The sequence below is a fragment of the Falco peregrinus genome, chromosome 1, assembly GCF_023634155.1.
Source record: "Falco peregrinus isolate bFalPer1 chromosome 1, bFalPer1.pri, whole genome shotgun sequence".
Classification (NCBI taxonomy): domain Eukaryota; kingdom Metazoa; phylum Chordata; class Aves; order Falconiformes; family Falconidae; genus Falco; species Falco peregrinus.
The window spans coordinates 30732392-30752692 of record NC_073721.1 but is presented as its reverse complement, the minus strand read 5'-3'; the positions used below and the strand labels follow the sequence as shown (position 1 = coordinate 30752692).

Genomic DNA, 20301 nt, shown 5'->3' with positions numbered 1-20301 from the left:
TGGTTCTGTGATAGAAGTGTTGCTCTGCAGGTTCGGATGAGCCTGCAGGAACACCCTGCAGGTTGCAGAGCAGGCGGTCCTGGAAGACTGGATATTAAGGTCTGATGGGCCCTGCTGATTCCTCTTCGCCGGCTTTGAAGGTTGGAGGCCCTAAATAGCTCAACAAGTAGTTCTTTGCTGTGTGAAACAGTGTAAAGGTAAAACTGAAGAGTTTCTCCTAATGGATCCCCCGCTCCTTACGTGGGCTGTCTCTCAGGGATGCACAAGGCAGTGGGTTAGGGTGTATAATGGGGATGCAGGTTGTAATACAGGGTGTAACACTAGAGAGAAAATGAGGTGGTTTTCTAGCTCTTCAGTTCCCAACTCGGTACTAGAAGCCCTCCTGAGCATTGTCCATTTCCTCACTGTCTGTTAGCAGTTTGCAAACCTGTAGGTAAAGGGGTCGTGCCGAGTGCCTGGCTGCCACCTGGGAAAGCAGGACCGCAGCAGGGTGTTGGTCCTCCCCAGCTTCTTTTTCCAGCAGCAACGAATGACCTGGCGTGAGTGCACCTCTCATTTTAGCAGGGGCTTATGCTTTCAGCATGTGCTGTAGCATTTCACAAGCAACCTGTGGAGAAATGAGTCTCACCCGGGCCGTGAGAAGAGCCAGCTCTCTGTCGGAGGCACCGCGTTTGCTAGCATCACCCGTGGGATGTTCCTCCATGCTGGCACGGGGGTGGCTGGTGCCCCGTCTGGGCAGCCCAGCTCTCTGAAGGATGCCAGGAGCTGGATCTGAGGCAGCACACAGTCCTGGGCATTTTAAGGTATGAACTTAGCAGTAAGTGTGTCTGGGAACTGTGCCCCCTCTTTCCCTGCGTGTAGAGTGAGCCAGTCAGCTCAGGGCTGAAAGGGTTTTTTCTGGACTGGTGCAATCCCCATAGGCTAATGCGTCCCCTTGTACAGCGTAACCCGCTGCCAGCTGCTCCCTTCATTCCCCGCTCTCCTCCGAGAGCCACTACCAGAGCTGTGCTGATCAGCCTAAAATTTTCTAGTCCTGCTCGTGTGTGTTTGCAGTGGTTGTGAGAAGGAGAAACAGCGCTGGGAGAAGGGGGAGCGGCTGCGCGCCGTGCCGCGTGCGGAGCACCAGGTGGCGATGCTGGACCAGCTCTGCCGCTCCTGGATCCCTTCGGGAGCATCCTCCCTCCTGCCTTCCTCCAGCTCCTCCTCACCCCCCCGGCGCGGTCCGTGGGCTCGGGCTAGCCCTGGGGAAGGCCCCGTCTGCAGCGGCCGGGGGGCTGCGCTGGGGAGGGTCTGTGCTGCGCCGTGGTTGTGTCGGTGGAGGACGGCTTGGGAGCGGTGGTGACGTTGCAGATCTGGTTTGGATTTGGTGAGCTGCTGGTGGTGGCCTGGGGAGGGAGGGCAGGGCAGGGGGGCTCGGCGATGCGCAGCGGGCGAGGACGCAGCTCGCGGGGGCTGTTGGACATGGCAGCTGCAGGAGGCGATGAACGGGCAGGGGCTGGCAGAGGGGAAACACAGGGGTACCCGCCCTGGTCCCTCTTGATGCCAGGGGAGGGGAAGATCTGATCTGGGCCCAAAGCATCAGCGCTTCACTTTTCCCAACATGTGGCAGTGCTTGAGCTCAGCACATGTGGCAGGGACTGTTTGGCCGGTCGGTGTCCCCCGTGCCTGGGGCAGTCTGTATCGTGCAGCGCTGTCCCTTGCTCTTCGGGGCAGGAGGCGGCTTCCCGTGGCTGGGCTGTGACCAGAGAGGGCTTTCCAGACCCGCTAGAGGTCCTCCTGTCCCTGGGAAAGCAGGAGCTGGGAACCATTCTTGGAGTGAGCACAGGTGTGTGCAGACTTGCCTTGTCCCAACAGCCAAGAGCTCTGGGTTGTAGAAGTGGGTTTGCTTTACCCAGCCTGGAAAGTTTCAGGCCACTCCCCAGTGACTGTTAGAGTGGAACAGCTTCAGCTGGAGAGGCTGAGGACACCTCTCCTGGGATGTCCCTGTCCCTTGGCAGACGGAGCACCCACACTGAGGGAGAACATGCTAACTCAGTTATGTCCTGTGACAGAGAGTAACCCAGCCAGTCTCTCATCTGCTGAATAGTTACACAAAAGGACGAGGAGGAAATCTCACACAGCTGTGTTGTAGGGTCCTCCTGAGCAGATCCTTGCAGCAGAGGAGCTGTTGGGTTTGGGGAGAACCGGCATCACTCTGGAGAATGCAAAAATTCCCTGTGGGTCCCTGTGTCCCTTGCTACATGCTGAGGAAGCATCTGCGTCTTGCTTCAGCATCTCCCTTGGCCAGGCCACGGCTTGCCAGTGTGCCTTCTCAACACGGCGCTCAGCTTAGGGCTGGGGTCCTCCTGTCAGGTGTTGGACTACCGTAGTTCTGCAGAGCCGGGGTGGGGACACTGGGCTATTTTACTACTGCTCTACCTCATCTTCAGCCACCTTACCAGGCCCTACCAGGCCGAGCAGCATGGTACTGGGTTTCCTCACAGCACGCTTTCTCTTGTGCTGGTGGAAGGCTTTTTTTTGCAGCTACTTGTGCAAACAAGGCAATAAGAGTAAAGAAGCTGTGGCCTCTCTCTGGGAAGGGTGTGAAGAGGCTCAGGAGCATGGGGCCTAAGCTTGCAGCAATGCGGTCAGCCCTTGCTTTTATTTTTGTGGCTCCTTTTATTCCTCAGGGGTGTGTGGTGTCCATCAGGAGGGCTGTTCGTCATCCAGCTCTCAACACCCCCTCCTCCTTGAGCACTGGAGGAAAACCCGAGCCCCCTCTCCACCCAGCTCCCCCCAGGGAAGAGGCTCTCATGCCACTGTTGCTCTTTCCTCTGTTGCTCTTTCCTCAGCCTCTCACCACTGCACTGCCCGCCGTGTTTCGCCGTGCTCGTGGAAGTGGTAAATACTCAGTTGCCCATGCTGCTGCAGGATACCTAAATCAACTTTATTCACAATCACAGTTATCCAATTTTTCACAATGAGTTATTCTTCTCTTTAAACAGAACACAAAACACCTTAAAGTAAAGCAATGAAATGCAAATGACACAAGAGCACGGAGGTAAGTGGGAACTTACACCAGTCAAACAAAACAAAAGGTTAGGATCGTTGTTACTGTTACTGCTTTTGCTGTTGTTTTTTCTCCCTGGCAATCACCTTGCTCTCCTCCTCCCTGTTCACAGCTGGAGGCCATCTGATGCTGGGAGCAGGACCTAACCCCAATTTTCGAGTTCGGATGCTGGGGGAGCTTTCAGCTTCTGCTAACTCCTAGAGTTTGGTCCACAGTAAAACAAACACAGGTATATATTAAAACACTCTGAATTCAAAAGGTGAAAAGGGAATTCACACTACTGCACTGGTACCCATGGATGGAATTTCTTGAAAAATAAAACATACCCCTTGGCTTGGCTTGCCTTGCGTGGAGGGGTACCGGTCCCACGGGTGTGGTGAAGGCTCCGGAGGCTGCTTATTGCACGTTTCCCCACATCCACTCTTTCATCGACATTTTCCTACCCCTCAGGTTCCTTCTTTCCAAAATCTTTGCACTGGAGTTTGTGTAACTACTACAACAGGCTGCGGGTGCCTGCCAGTCACAGCTCTGTCCTCATCCTCGGGCAAGCTGGGGGCTGGCTGCGTGCCTGCGGACCAGCCATGCGCCTGGCATGGCCACTGTCCTTCCCCCAAGCTTGTGCCACCCCGGTGTCCCCCCACCCCTCACTGAGGGCATCTGGGTGCAGGAGCCACTGTGCTCTGGGGCTTTCGGCAGTCAGCCTGGAGGGCAGGGCAGGGCAGGATGGGTTAGGGGTGTACATGAGAGCACGCAAAGAATTAACACAAATCCCTGTAACCAGAATATCAGCGTTCAAGTTAATACTGCCCGCTGGGGTGGGCTGGGGGTAGCTGCAGACCCCTGTGGCAGGCTGCAGTGATGGCAGTGCCTTTAGAGAAAGGCTCTGCAGTGTGGTCTCCAGCTAGCAGCCTCTCTTTTTCATTTCCTCAAGAGGACAGAGCGAGGATATCATGTTTTCCAGGTGCTCTCAGGAGCAGGCTCTGCGAGTGCTCCTTCACTTGCCTGCTGCCCAGGGGGGGCACGATGCCCCCTGCAACGAGCAGCTCTGTATGTTAAATGCTTTTATCCCTATGCCATGCTGTTCCCCTGCATCCTATCAGTGGCCGTACACTACTAGTGCGAAGGAAAAGGCTCAGCAGGAGGGGTGCAACTCCATAGCCTTCCCTGATGGGCAATGTGGCAGGGCAAACACCATCGCTGCTGCACCCCAGTCACCCGCCAGGGCCCAGACACTGTCTCTGGCTCCTGGAAGGCAGCAGGATGGGGCTGGAGGGAAGACGGGCACCCCCTTCTGCTGCAGAGCCAGCCTGCCTGGGCCCAGGGGCAGCCAGTGGCCATGGGATGACGGAGCAGCAGTTGTCACGACAGCCATGGGGGCTGCCACTGCAGGCATCTGTCTGGGGACAGCAGGGGTTCTCAACTGGGGCGGAAGGTAAGTGGATTAAATAAACCAAAGAAAACCATCCCCCCAAGCTATTTTTTTTTTCTTTCTTTTCTTCCTAACACATAAGGACAGCCACGTCCTGCCAGCGGGCTGGCTGTGCAGGGCCGGGTACCACCTGGCTGATTTTGTCTTAAAGCACAGTGATAAAGTTACCAGTAAATGAAACCCACAGACATGTGGGTTTATACATTCTTCCCCAGTGAGGCTGGGGTTTTTGTTTCTTTTTTAAAATTTATTTTCTCCCTCACAAGTACTGTCTGGATGGTAGGGGGAGGAAAAGTGAGGGAGCCACATGTCCCTCTCCTGCACGCCCATGGGGCAGAGATGCTGCTGCATCCCTTGTGCTGCGTGGAGACCACGTGCAAGATGGGCAGTGGGTGTTTGAGAGCTGCTCGTCATGCAGCGGAATGGCTGGCATCGGGAGGTGGCTGGATGCTGCTGGGAGGGAGAAAGGCCAGTGCCAGTGGTGGCTGCCAAACCCGCTCTGAATGCCTCTGCCAGGGAATGGTAAGGGAGGAGCAAGGAACAGCCTCAAGGGGCTGCTTTTCTGCCTGCAGACACGGGGTGGGTTTTGCTTCACACATCCTGGGTCCTTTTCTGCACTGACCCGAACCTTTCCACTGAGAATGTGCTCACTGCACCTCCCTCGCTGGGTCAAAGCTTGCCTCGCTCCCTCCTTTCTAAGGGGCTTCCTACAGTCAGGCTGGTTGTACACGGAAACATGTTGCTTGTTCCTCCTCTGCTGCTAAGCTGTCCTCTGCATGCGGGGTGTCTCCAGAAGGAGATGTGTAACACTGAACCTTTTACCACTTGCTGTGCCTGCTAAACATTAGAGACTCCCCTCCACTGTGCGTGGTATAGAAAAGGGATGATTGCACCAGCTGATTGGTTGTTTGGTTTTTTTTGAGATAAAGTTTAAAATCCACAAGGGAGAGTAGTCCATCACAACTTCCCTGACACGCTGGAGTTCAGCCCCAGGGCTTGCTTGGAGGGTAGAAGAGCAATGTCTAAGCTTGTCTCATCTGTTGTCCGTGGAAGAGGGGATCAGGGTGGTGGTGGGTGATGTTTTTTGAATCTCCTGGATGATGAACAGAGACCAAGACCTGTGTTGTTTCACAGCCTCCTCCCCACCTGCCCAGTCCCCACCACAGCATCTGCTGCTGCTCTAAGTGCTGCGGTAGGTTTTGATGATATCTTTGATGGCCCGTCTGCAAATGGGGCAGCAAGCGTTGGCCATCTTCTTGAGCTTCAGCCCACACGAATAGCAGAGACACATGTGTCCACAGGAGTAAATGACTGTGTCTACCATGTTCTCGTAGCAGATGGTGCATTCATCTCCCCAGGGCCCAGAGACGGACGGGGAGATGGGTGACTCAGGCAAGCTGATTGGAGAGTTGGGAGCTGTGCCTGGAACACAAAGAACAGGGTCACTCATGCTGCTTAAAAGGCTTCCTGACATCCCAGGGTAATTTCTGCCCTGAAGCTAGCTACTGAGGGAGGAACCATGCCCTAGCAGAAGTGGATGCTCCAGGATCAGGGGTCCTGCCTGTGACCTACCGTCCCACTTGGTGAGTCCTGGTTCACATGCCAAGGCTGAGGGCAGCAGAAAGGCAGCATCTGCTGGGATCTGCTGCCCATGCAGAGCAAACCAAGAGACAGCTGTTCCCACGCAGCAGGGACAAAGAGCAGTTCCACGTTTTTAAACCACTGTCTAAACATTAACAAAGGAGGAAAAATAAGGAGGCGCAGAGCAAGCCATCTGCTTTGAAAAGGGAGAGGCTGGGTGGCACATGGGTGGTAGCAGCTCCCAAGACAAGGAGAGTTTCATCTCTAGGGCTGATCCAGGGACGTGGGACCACAGTGCCTGGCTACAAATCACCCCATGTGGCTGCTTCAGGACAGGGGTGGGGTGGTACCTGCATGGACAGCATCTAGCTCATAGTGAGCCATCGCTTCAAGAGCCACAACAGGCTGCAGTAACTGTACTCGCAGCGCACCCATAATGAGGCTAACCAATTTTTCCCCAAACCCATTAAAAATCTGAATGTTTTACCAATTATTAGACCTGATTCTGATGATACCCTCAGCAAAAATCACTCTTGGTTTGGACAACAATGACAAGGATTTGTTAAGTTACATATTCCACCATCAATGCCTTGGGATCATGCAGGTGCCTGGGGTTTTGTAAAATGCTGCAGAACAGCTTATCATTTTCTACTGCATGTAAATTTATCTAAATCTCACTGGAATTCATTGGCATATTAGAAATATCAATACTGCCTTTTTCTGAAGAAGGTAGTGAAGGTGTGTGGAGAGGGAAAAGGGGGCTGTAGGGCACAGCCATAGCTCCAGTCTGAGCTAGCATGCAACACATGTCACTGCCACACAGCTCTCCAGAAGGAGCTGTGCGTCACTGGGCCACGCACATAACAGAAACTCTACTGCCTCCCTTGGGAGCCTTCATGATGAAAAAGGTTGGAAAAATATTGCTGTCTAGGCATCTAAGCAGCTTCCATGTAAACCAGACTGAAAATAGCCTTTGCAGAGGCTCTTCCTTCCTCCCCGAGGGAGCTGACAGGGGACTCTGTTGATCACTGTGGTTTTAGAGTCCTTTTGGGAGACAAGTGTGAGGACCACGAAGGGAGACAGTGTGGGAGCAGGCTGGGGGAGGCAGAGGAAAGGCATCCCCCCCACACTTACCACTGATAGAGCTGCAGAGGGGGCCAGAGCCACACGTAGACAATATGGGGCCAGAGACACCGCTGCAGAGGATGGTGGGGGAACTGGGTGTTGATGTGGGTGAGCTTGGTGTGGACAGTCCCAGCCGCTCTGCTAATATGGTGGAACCTGCAGCACAAGAAAAGAAACCTACAGTTACTTTTTAAAAATGGGGCTGACAAGGCACTGGGGGTATGTGGCAGGGGGTGCAGCACTCAGAGCTTGTCAGGATTTGTGTTTCATCAGCATGAAATCTAGAGAAGAGGGAAACAAAAAAACCCCAGCCTCGTATGCTTTTTTAAATGCTAGTAGCTGGCTCTGAAGAGACATCGAGCTCCCACAGCCCCTGAGTTTGCTGGAGCTGCTTTAGCCATCATAACCCTTTGTTTCTGCCCTTAAATGTGTCTCATGTCTCAAGTCATTAAGTGCAATTACTTTCCTTACGGTTTCACACTCGTACGTACCCTCAGTACCACATCCAGCGATAGGGCTGTAGCCAGCAGAGGACACAGCCTGCAGTAGGGTGGGCTGGACCCCAGCACAAGCACGTACCCCCTTGCCAAAGTACTCTTCACTAACCCAGTGCAACGCTGCATCATTCCAGCTCCAACAAATTCACGCAAAGTCACTCAAGGAGACCCCAGAGACAAACTCAAGGGTTTGGCAATCAGGAGAACAGCTCTGCTCACTGCTCTGCCTCTTCTGTAGGGTGGCTTCGGTCAGAGGCGAGGATGCCACTCAAATGCATTTGGCTCTTGGGATGAACAAAGACAACTCTCCCCCCACTCAGGAACGTTTTCTCCACTCTCTGCATGTCTGGATATGATGGCTCAAGAATGCAGAGCCCCTTCAAGTCCCTTCTAGGTGTCCCCAGCTCCATTACCTCCCGCTCCCACTGCCCACCATCACCTCTGCGTTACTGTGCTGTCTGCCAGAAAAGGCAGCTCTGCCCCACAGCCTGCTTGGCACCCTCCCCTGCCGCAGCCTCTTTCTTCTGCTGCTATAACAAGTATCTTAAAGCCCCTTCCAGAAGGGAAAGGAATGGGAACACTTAAAACTCTAGCAAGGTTTTGCAAGGGAGTTTCATTGTTAACGACACAGCCTGGTCTTCAGTAAGACAGTGGCGAGCCAGCAGCACACGCGTGCATGAACCAAGGTACGGTTTCTTAGTGGTGAGAACTAGTTTCCCTGCGGTTTTGAAGTTTCTAGTTCCCCAGCTAAGACAACCAGGGTGACTCCAAATCAGAACTAAAATGCTAAGACTTCTCCATGTGACCATATAAGGAGCCGAGAGACACAGAGGGTTTGGATCCACAGTGTCCTCCAGCAGCCAGAGGCTACTCTCCGGAAAAAACGTGGCAGGAGGAGGCCAGGAAAACCCCGTGCACCAGAAAGGTCCTTCGGTGCCTGTTTGCAGGGAGGCCACTGAGCCACGGAGGACTAAACCTGGGAAGCAGTGACTCCGCGTGCCAACTGTGGATTGTGCAAAAAAAAAAAAAAGCAAAAGCACAGCAGCAGCCAGTGCCAGATTCTCCTGCCCTTGTTAGCAGAACAAAACTGAGCATTTTAAATGTAGCGCAGGGACTGAGCGGGGGGGTCACATCTAGGTCAAAATCTGTTCTGGGGACTGCATACAGCAGAAGCAGCAATTAGCTTCGGCCTTCAGTCCCTTAGTTTTACCCCTCTTCATATAAGGAGCGCTTTGCTCCCAGGCACTATCTGAAGTTCAATTAGCATCTGCAAAAGACTTTGGGGCGCTCACCCTTGAGATGCTGTAGAGAGGCACCTCCTTTATCACACAGAAGGCAGCTGCGGCTGGAGTTTAGCTCCGTAAATATGCAAAGAGAATGATGCAACCCCTAATGACAGCCACTAGCAATGGCCCTTCCCCTCCAATCTGACAGATGACTGTGACCGTAGCAGAAAACTTGCCCTGTGGGTAACACACACTGGGGCACAGATTTCAGCTCATCCACTGCACACTGAACAAATATGAACACTAGGCAGCTGAAGGAGTTTTTCAAGCCTCCCCTCTCAGTCCCCCTGCAGCCTGGAGATACTTCTCCCGTTCACCTGACATGCAGCACATTGCATTTCTACCACCAACCTGGTCATTTCATTAAATGCGAAATAAAGACTATCAGGAGCATTTTTCTTCCTGGACTAACCAAGGATTTGGAGGTGCCCCGAGTGTCCCAGAGCATGAACTGATGAAGCATGCTGGCAGCAGTGCAAATGGCCTTTCCACAGTGCAAGGAGAGCTCATCAGTGCAGGAACCACAAGCTTCTCTGGTTGTAGCTGATCTGAGTCCCAAAATGGCCTTACCCAAGACCCAGGGGCCAACACACACCTTCCAGTTCTTTCTCCTAACACAAGGCGCAGCTCTTGACTTTTCTCCAGCATAAGTACAGAGCTTTGTTTCAAACAGTCTGAGTTCCCTACCAGACAAGACGCACTTCTCCCTTGGTGACAGAATAATCAACATAAGACACGTTACTCACGCCGTTAATATATTGCTGGATGGTGTGCAGATACCATGACAAGGAGCATGGAATGAGATCATGTGCAGGGTGGAATGAGTGTGGCCAACTTGGCTTAACTAAAACCAGATATATGTGCTCAAGGCCAAACATGCTCATTGTGTGCAGAGAGCTTCTACCAAGAGCTAGCTTTCAAACCATGATTTTAAAAAATTAAATAATTCTAAATAAATCAATTTAAACATTCTTCCTCTCTCTAAAGGCCCCAGACAAATTGTCTCTGCTGCTAACTTGTCTCACGCTTGATCTCAAACATGCCAAACACACTGGAATCACCTTTAAACGGACTTTGAACCATTTGCTGGTTTATCTTTGCAAAGTCAAATTATTAGCGAAATCCAATGCAGATTGACTCTTTCTCTACACTTCTGTCATCGCTCCGGGAGAGGTGTAAATAAATGAACCCCCCAAAATATGTTTACCCCCAAAAGTAAGAGAGTATTATATTTTCAGTAGAAGACAGCAGTACCATGGAATGTACAGACAACATCATGCCAGGAAAGGCTGCCTGTATGCTAAAGGTCTGTGATTCAAAATGGTCTTGCCAAACTGGAAATAGGATCAGATATAAATGGGATGGTATTCAATATGATCAAATGCAAAATGCAGCACTTATTCAGCTCCCCAAATACAGGACAAGGAATTAGTCCATTCAATTAGAAAAACAGCCATCCTACAGAAAAAGGCCTGGGGATTGCTGGAGGTCACCAGCTGATCAGAAATCAACCATGCCGTCCTGTTATGGAAAGGTTGTGCCAATCCAGGGTCATATGAGGCTGGTTAAGGACTGGAGCAGGAGCCTGGAGGCGCTGTGCTATCTCTGTCCCTGGAAATACTCAAAATCCAGCTGAGCATGGTCTTGTGCTTCCGTAACTTGGAAGTTAGCCCTGCTTTGAGCAGGAGGTTGGATTAGGTAACTCCCAGGGGTCTCTTCTGACCTAAAATGTTGTATGATTCTATGGTTTTTAGATGACCACATTTTTCACAGGCTGCTCAAAGGGGAGCAGAAACAATCTGTTCTTCATGAAAGTTCTGGATAAGACAAGAACCCACAGGTTCAGACTCCTAAGGTGTTCAGGATAGACACTATGTCCATAGGGAAGCACTGTAAAGCAATCAGACCTCCCAGAGAGACTATGGCGTCTCCATCATTGGAGCTCTTTAAGAACAGGAGGGTGAAGTCAGTAGTCTCTTGGGATCCCATCCAGCATTTCTGATTTTTAGGAGAGTAGTTATCCGTACCCATAACTGCCCTTTTATAGAACATCCTAACTGTGACCAAAACACAGCAGCTGTGGCCATCAGAGACACTTTTGGCTCTCTGTGTCTATTGTGGTGAGCAGGGTGTTTTCCCAGAACATTGCAATCCACTCTCAGGGGATATTCTGAGGCTGTCCCAACTTCTAAGCATCAATTAATGGCAGCTGCCTGGGGAGAGCTGTACCGCTGAAGGATTTACATTGGTAACAAGGCCAGACACAAAGTCAACACTCCCTAAAAACACATAACATTTTCAATTAACTCTCCCCGTTAATTAATTTACAAAAATATTTCTACATTTCTTTCCATAATAAAGTGATTGTATTGACCTGCTTATTACTGTGTAGGCCCCAGACAGGGAACTGGAAAACAACCAGCACACCAGGTGGGAAGAGCGATGCACTGTCGACATTCTCCTTCTGAAATCGCTTAGGGGCATTTGCTATGATGCAAGCAAATCCCCAGGGCATCTCTGTGGCCTAGAGCAGGCAGTAGCTGCCACAAGCCTGTCCTGCAGCTATTCCCAACCCACTGCGAGCAAGCAGTACATTAATATTCCCAGATTCAAACTACAGCTGAGATGGAGAGAAAAGTAGAGGAATGCCAAAGTGCATGTTCTTCCTTATTACTGTTGGCTTTGGATCACGGAAGGTTGGGAAACTGCCAGTTTAAGGTGTTCATAGCACATTTCTGGTTATCTATTCCTGAGAGAGGTGATAGAGGGGCAGGGCCTCCTGGGACTCAAATAATGACAACAGGCTGAACTCCATCAGATTATGAAAAACACAGAATCATATAATCGTTTAGGATGGAAAAGACCTTTAAGGCCACTGAGGCCAACTGTCAATCCAGCACTGCCAAGCCCACCACTAAACCATATCCCTAAGTGCAACATCTACAGATCTGTTCAATACCTCCAGGGATGGTGACTCAACCACTTCCCTGGGCAGCCTGTTCCAGTGCTTGACAGCCTTTTGGTAAAGAAGTTTTCCTAACACCCATCAGCCAGTGGAAGGTACCCAGTAACTCCCCGGGATTTGACCAGAGCATTCCTCATACTGTCCCAGTGTTCACAAGGAGACAAAATCAAGATTCAACCCATTTCATTAAACCTCTGACCCCCTCTCTTGTCCCTTTCCCCCTTATAATTAAATTCAGCATTATATAGTCCCATCGCACTTTTTCAGACCTTAACCCAAAAGGCCTGCAAGCACAGTGCTTCTGTTGGAGCACCGGGACTGTGTTCGTGGAAGCCTTGCAGAAACCAGGCTCCACCGGCTGAACACGTCTGCTGCTTTGAGGTGGAAAGGCAGTACTGCATAGTCTGAAGACTCTGCTTCCAAGGTAGAAAAGAAACAAATGAGCAATACCCTGTGTTTGCTGGTTGCAAACAGGAATAAATATCACAATTTCTATCCCCAGAATGCTTTCTGGCAACACCAAACACCATCTCAGGTGTCTCACTCACCTTCTGCTATCTGTATTATACCTGTCTAGGCTCTTATCACAACATTATAAATACATATATATATAATATATTAAAAAAAATAAAAAACAAACAATCAGACTGCACTCCAGAGCTATCCTTTTTCTCCCCTTTGAATCCACCCAACTTACACTTTATTTTTGCTGGCTTACAGGATGCTGTCAGTAAATGACCACTACTGTCACACTGAACTCTCAGTTCACTTGGTTTGATCACCTTCACTTTTTTAATGGGCTTTTTTTTTTTACCCATACCCATCTTAAGGACTATGCCAGGATCTTAACTAAACATTGTACCTGGAAAACAAAATATAGGAGCCTCCTGCTATAGTTTCCAAGGCAGATAAAGCATTATGCAACATACTGACTTGCCCATATGCTGAGTATCGGTGGAGCACGTTGACAGCCCCTTCTCTTTTTATAACACGTTTGCTGCATCAATAGAACAGCTAATAAAGATCAGGTAATTATCAATAGTAAACACAGATTTTCAGTGTTTTTCCATCCACCTGCAGGTCCCAGAGTCTCCAGCACACAGTGGAAAAGATCAGTACAGCTGCTAAAATCTGGCTGCAGCCTTCAACTGGCACATTTTATGGTGCTCAAGAGAGCTGTGCACTTCTCATACATTTTAGTCCAGTGAGCTCTGGGCACCTGACAGTTGTAGCCATTTAGATGCCTTTCAAAACTCTCAACTCTATTTCCTTTTGCTAGGAGCCAGATTTTTAAGCCTGTCTGCTAAAATAATTCCCCTATCTCAAAAATTGCTCAATATCCGTTCTCACATTTAACACTCTCAGTTTATCAGGGCCATTGATTTTGTTATCTAAATAGGATCAAGGTTCTTTCAAAAATATGGCACAATTGTGAGTACTGAGCTCATGTGAACATCTGCCTAAGGAGACCTGTCCCATAACATGTGAGCTCCTGCAGTGTGATGGGCTGTGAGGTTACTGAGACTGGATGCTACAGCAACTTAATTCTGTAAGAGTCATGTCTTTGTTTAAGCTAATCTACTACAGATCTTTGGCCTTACACTGACCACTAGTACGTAAACATCCTTGATAACTAACCATATGCAAGACTGGTAAAACTGGGACCTCAATTTTAGTCCTTACTATTTTTTTACCGAAAAATCTTCTGTAACAGTATTTTTTTTTTCCTCATGGATGTAGCTTGTGTAGAACTTTCTCAATTCAGCTTTTCCTCTATTCAACCACTCATTTCAGAAAAAAAAGTAGAGATATACTTTTAACTATCAGAGAATGCAGACTGGTGGAATTACACAACTATTTCACATACTACGAGAGCAGAAGTCCATATTGAAGATGCAGTGGGCAACCTGGAACAGTATGCTAAATGTGTATTATCTTGACCTTTCAATCTAGTGGCAAGACACAGTGTACTGAGATCTCCTGGGTTCTCTCCTCTGTCCTCTCCCAGAAAGATGAAGTTTCTGTCTTTGGTGTACCCCAGACAGATGTCAGACTAACACCTCTCCCTTGACACTGACGCCAGAAACCCTGGTATTCCATCAGTAGCATATCCACTAGAAGGTGGGTCTTATCAATACAAGCTTTGCAAGAGCTAAATCCTTCTACATTTTATTTCAGTAACCATTTTTTTAGTAATGCAAATGTTCCACCAGATGTAGAGAGAGCTAAAATGATAGCCTTCCCCACAGCATGCTGGCTGCTCCAAGGAGCAGCCTTATACATTTCGCACATTGTCACATTTTCTTGCTTCCAGCCAAGGCCACAGGAGAGCTATTCTGTCCCCCAGGGCCACTCAGGTCTTACCCAACAGGGACTTTTGAATCCATCTTGTTAAAACAAAGAACAAAGCACCTGTTGCTGCCTCGGCATACATAGTTAAAGATGAACAATAATAGGGAAGGATGTAAGCATATCCATCACTTCTGAATGCTATAAAATACATGTATTTACACCGCCATTTGTTATGTTCCCACAGCGATGGGAACAATACTGCATTGACCAGAAACCAGAGTTTCCTTCCCCTTGGGCTCAATGGGTTTTGGCCAACCATGCTCTCAGAGCCTGACCTCTGTGCTGCCGCTCATCTCTGCCTCTCAGGTGACCAACATCAGTTGATGATCCATGGGCTTTTTTGCATTCAAGTATTTCCTGGAGGATTTTAGATTTGTTCTGAACAGAACAATATTACATTTTGCATTATGCTACAGAAATTCCTGGAAATAGGACAAAAAGCAGCCTGGCAGATTTTGCACGCAAAACCATAAGGCCTGTGTTTGCAGATGGGTGTCAGACAACCACTGTTTGGGGAAATAAAAGTTAGATCCAAACCACATGGAGAACAACAGTCCAGACTTTCATGTGGATCAGGAAAGGAGTGTGCTTTATGGCTTCACTGGAGCCTTGCTGTCTGCTGTGTCCAGAAGGGCAGCAGGGCACCAGCACATCTATTACTCTCCTGCAGTCATAGCACACTCCAGCTAAGCAGGAGAAACACGAAAGCTCCAGACACCACAGAAGTTTTTGGTTCAGCAGCTCTCACAGCCCAAGCCCAATGTGCTGTCTGAAAGCAAAGAGCACACAGCAACCTTAAAGGGTAACTTTCCTGACCTGACAGGTGAAGGTTCATTACTCAGCACTTACCCTGAGGGTATGGACACCATGCAAGGAACACCTAGCTGAACTGAAGTGAAAGAGCCTCTACTGGGGCTCCATTTCTCAACCTGAGAATTACTAGACCAACAAAGCATCCAGACAGATGCCGAGATGAAGAGGTAAAAAAAGAAGCCTGGGTTAAGTAGCTGAACCACATGAAAAATGAGAGTTGAAGTTTTCATCTTGTCTAAGAAAAACAAATCAAAAAGCTCTCTAAAAGATCATAGGCATTAATTACCCTGACCAAAAATGTTTCTGTTCATAAAGCGCACCTTATCCAGCTCCATCTCAAAAAGGCCATTTGGCTCAGAGTATCTGGGAGACCACAGCAAATGTAGTTCTGTGAGCAAAAGGAAAATCGCTGCCTAACCCAGCACCTCCACACTCCGTGCTTCTCCAGGAGGGATGTGTACAAACAGGGGGTAGATGCACGCAGGAAACAAATACTTTCACTTCTCTTGGCCAGCACTGCTCTCAATTTCTATGGGGCACTCTGCTGGATGAAAAGGCATCTGACAAAGAAGGAAGAGTTTCGTCTGCTAAGTCACTCTCACAGTAGCCAGAATAACTAACAATTCATGCCACTGTTAGTTCAAAGAGTCAGCAGATTTTATCTGTCCTGACAGACAAGTTGCAATTCAAAGAGGCTGGTATATGATCCCATATCCTGTATATTCACTGTAGGCAGGCAAAGGCATTATGAGATAAGGGAGATCTATACATCACTTGCTGCGAACATCTCACTGCAGCCAGGGAGAGTTTGTTATCCCAGTGATGAGAATGATTTCCCCTCTTGTGGAGGAGCCCACGCAGAGGACCGGGCATTTGCAAGCCCTGTGGCTGTCTCTTAGAGGAGGTCTGCTTGCTTTACCCAGCCCTTACACAGGTGCTGGCCGATAGCTCAGTACCCAGGCTAATGTTCATTGACTCGCCCGCCCGTGGCAGGTATGGGTTAATTATCTCATGTGCCATGAGATCTTTGGTAGGATAGTGCAAAGGTGCCATAAGCAGCTATTAACTCTGTCATTGCTGCCACTGACCACAAGGGACGAGCGCTTGACTGCATCCAGTGCCCCACGACCATGCAGTTTTCCAAGGCACAACGTATAAAGCAACTTGTCCTCTCTAACACAACAGCTTCTCTTTATGCTAATTCTTCTTTAAAACAATGACTATAAACCAGGACATGAACAGAGAGCCCTGTGCAGTGCTAGAATCAAGCCCAGATGTTACGGACACTGTAACGCTCTTGTGCAGCTCTTACAACTTAACATCAGCAACGGGTACTTCACTAGCCACGAAAAATAAAACCATGCACAATAGTAGGGTTTATGAAGAGGCGTCAGTTAATACAAGTGGATTCGTTCCAAAAGGCATTGAATATTAACCCTATTCCTTCCCCTCTAGTCTCTGACACCATAACACAACCACATACCTTACAGTGCATAAGAACTCCAGGCAGCTAAGTGCCACACAACACAAGCCTGTTAGATCCCAATCACCTTAATGAGACCATTTTCCAAAGGAGTGGGAAATGTTTCCAAAATAAAAAAATAAAAAAAATAATAAAAAAAAAAAGATAAAACTTTGTAGCATGTCTAGTTGAATGAGTGTTAAGGAAAGAGATTCCTTACATGCATTTCTGTGCAACAGTTATGCATTTATCAGGCTTCTCTTGTGCTGCGTTTAACTCAGCGATTTCAACATCACTGGAATGAACCAACGTGGAAAAGGATCAGATTCCCAAATGGATAATATACTGGCCACCTCTGAGATGGGAGATGAGGGGGTGTGATTTACTACTGCAAAGATCTTCTCTCAGACAGGAGAAGCTTATAAATTCGGAGCTGGAGAACCAAGATCACAGACTCTCCTTGCCTGTGTGATACTTTTCCACAAAAGGTACCTACTGTCTGTGCCATGGGCAGTGTGTATAACAACTGTACATACCAATTATCATTTAAATATTTTGTATGCTTGCTGCAGTCATTGCATGTGCAAAGTAAGTATATAACAGCACCTAGAGCAGAAAAGTTTTTTGGAAGGGACAGACACTCTGCTATGGGAGTGCTGGGACAGTCAAGCAGCAACCACAGGCTAAGAAAATTGTTTACATGGGAATGGACAGAAGCCTGGTAAGGGACGCAGTAAGATGAGATCAAGTCCCCCAAAACCCTAGATACTTAGGAGGATCAGGCCGGACAAGTGCTGCAGCAGAGACTAGAGAGGAGAGAAGAAAGTCTCCCTTGTAGATAATCTGGAGACAGTAGTTGCAGGAACTGTATCAGCAAAATAAGTGAGGAATCCTGGGATGCAGAGGAACGATCCTGGTTAGAAAGGACAGGGTGGTCTTCAAGGTTTAGCTATGGCCTGTGAATCACTAGCGGTCTGTGGTCACTCTCCTGGCATGAAGCTAAAGTCAAAGAAAACCAGACTGGGCAGTGTGATGAATGTCACAGAAGCAGGCGAAGTAATTTCCCCTGGCAAACCACTGTTCCGTGTCACCTAAGCAAGACACTACCCTGTTCACCCATGAAACTGCAGCTCTTTCCAGTTGGTTCCTCAGGGTCAGGGCTCTGTTGCAACATGGACAGCACCACCAGGGCTGCTAACCTTAACCACCAGTAAGAGTCCCAGTGGGCACAGCTTTGTGCAAGCCTGCCTGCAATGGAATTGACTGCAGTTTGCCTGTACACACCAGCACCGAGGCCACTTCAGCTAAAACGTCTCTGTTGACTTCAACAGCCCTTTGCCAGCAGCTTTTGTCCCCCAGTCTGCTGAACTAACTCCCAGTTTGGTCCTTTGCCAGCTGTTGACAGAAACCACAAGGAACCAAGGATTCATGGCTGCTCTGCCCACCAGTCCCAGGTCAGCTCTTTCTTCCTCACTGCCTGCCCCCCAGTTTTGATCCCATTGACCAACTTCAAATCTGAAAGGAGGATGGAAACCTCAGAAACAACTGGTTTTGAAATATTTTGCAACGGGCAGCTGAGTAGGAGCCCATCTCATCTGCCTGTGGTAAAGGAGGTGGGAGAGCTTAGCCCACACACTCCGCATGTATGCGGCGTGGATGTGAATATATACTTCTCCACACCAAATGCTGGCTCTGGGATTGTTTTTTTCAGGCCTAATGCTGGCTCGTGGCCAGCATTAGAAGACATCCAGAGAGCTGCAACATTGTGCAGCTGTTCTGGTGGGGCTGGAGTTATTGAAGTGCATGGATAGAAAGGACACAGATAAGTTGGCAACTCAACTTCTTTAGTACGACTATTGATGGAACATGTTACTTCATTGCTCAAAAGAAAACTTCAATATTACTGGAAAGAATGAAATTCCCAAGGGAAACCACACCAAAAAAAAATCCAAAATAAAGGAGATGAAGGAAGATGTTTTACATGCTGGTGATTCACTCTGAGACAAAAGAAAATGAAAGAACATCCCCAACCATTTGGATCCCCTCATACTAAATATATAAAGTTATTGCTGTGATAGCTCCTCCAGACATGAGTCATACATTTTAAAACCTTATGGGGTCAATCAATTTAACTTCATAAATGAATTACACCACCAAAACCAAACCAAAACCAGACCAATGTATCCAGACTGGTTCATTTCAACCTTTGAGAGCTGTGATAAAACTGTGTGTGAGCTGAAATGCTTACCAGCAAAAGCTGAAAGCAGTAAATCAAATTTAATAGGCTGGTTTTGTTGACTATACAGGAATGATGCCTGAAAAAAAACCAAGCCAAGCCTGAACTAATGGAATTCCTAAAGGATACGCAAAGACTGTTTCATTTCTACATGCCTAATGATCTGGGTTTCTGTTTGGTTGTTTTTACGTGCATAACCCACAGAATTTCTGAATTAAGACCAGCACTTTACATATAAAATATTTAGAAGGGCTTCCAATCCTGACAAAATGATCTATTGCCTCCCCCAATAGCTGCTTCCTGTAGTTAATTACCATCACTTATGTTTAATTTAAATTTGTGTCCCTTCATTTTCCAGCAGCTTGGTATTTTTTATGCTATTATCTGCTACATTAAAGTGCCCTCCTCTTCCATTTATCTTGCCTCTATGTGGTCAAGTTGCCTTTTAACCTTTTCTTTGCAACAAGTTGACATCCTTCCACTTCCGACTACAGATGACTGTGGCCTCTCACCATGCTATAGTGGTGCTTGAGTTTCATTTATTTTCCCTTTGCTGTGGGGGACATAAAGAAAAATAGTGTTTCCAGCCTTGTCATGATTTTCTGCTTTTTTATTTCTTCTACAGCAACTATATTGCCAGTATATGATGCCAGGTTGATTAGATGGAAACAGCAGTCTGGATTCCTTACTGTCAAACCAACCCCACACTGCCCTCCTCTCTTACAGAGTTCTGTATGACCACCAGCCTGGGTAGAGATGGGCTCCCATGACACTTAGATTAGGAAATAAACGTTGTATCCCAACACTGTGGAATAGCTGCAGTCAGCTTCTATGACACAGCCACAAGCCAGGAGAGATCTGAGCTTGGCACTGCTCTGGGTCAGAGCCAAATAACTGATCTCAAGGTATGCAATGTAGTATCCAGTGATCCCTGAGCCATCTTGTCCTCTGAGTCAAAAATAAACCGTCTCTAGATACAAGAGAGGCATTGCTGCTCTCCACCTTCTCCATCCTTCAAATGAAACAGAAAAGCTGGAGAAGAAGCAAAGCCAGCAACTTTAATTTCATTTTATATTCAGCTCTGGTGCTGATGTTCCTTTAACACTGCATAACATTGCTTTGATTAATCTAATAATGGTATGCCCCTAGAAACAGAATGACATCTGCTATTTAAGATAGGTTTGGTACAATTACGCCTCTTGCAGTATTTGTGTCTCATTTCTTTCAAGGGTATGGAACTTTTCTTTTTGTATTAAAACTAGGAAAAGATTACCATAAACATGTCTTCTCCTCCAATATAAAGCTCAAACTACAAAAGACAGATCACACAAAATTATTCTTGTTTGCATTCTGAAGATGGAGCTTGTCATTAGAAAGATGAACACTTTATATTCTTCTTATATTTTCTAATAGTATAATGACAGATATTATAGCAAGCACTATAATCTGTTCCGTTGCAGCACAGACAGTACACATCACCTCCCTAATAACAAAGCAAAAGCTGGA

The 20301-nt window shown here is 48.0% G+C and overlaps 1 protein-coding gene across 2 annotated transcripts in view; it reads right to left on the bottom strand.

Annotated features, from left to right (window-relative positions):
* Positions 1–2905: 2905 nt before the first annotated feature.
* NEURL1 (neuralized E3 ubiquitin protein ligase 1) overlaps positions 2906–20301 on the bottom strand; it is a 166426-nt gene continuing 149030 nt past the window's right edge. For both annotated transcript variants that reach the window (XM_055793024.1, XM_055793029.1), the window contains exons 5-6: positions 7194–7340; positions 2906–5900 (exon numbers count right to left, since the gene is read on the bottom strand). In XM_055793024.1, coding sequence (XP_055648999.1) covers positions 5659–5900; positions 7194–7340 — 389 coding nt within the window. In that variant the 3' untranslated portion in view covers positions 2906–5658. The remainder of the gene's footprint in view (positions 5901–7193; positions 7341–20301) is intronic.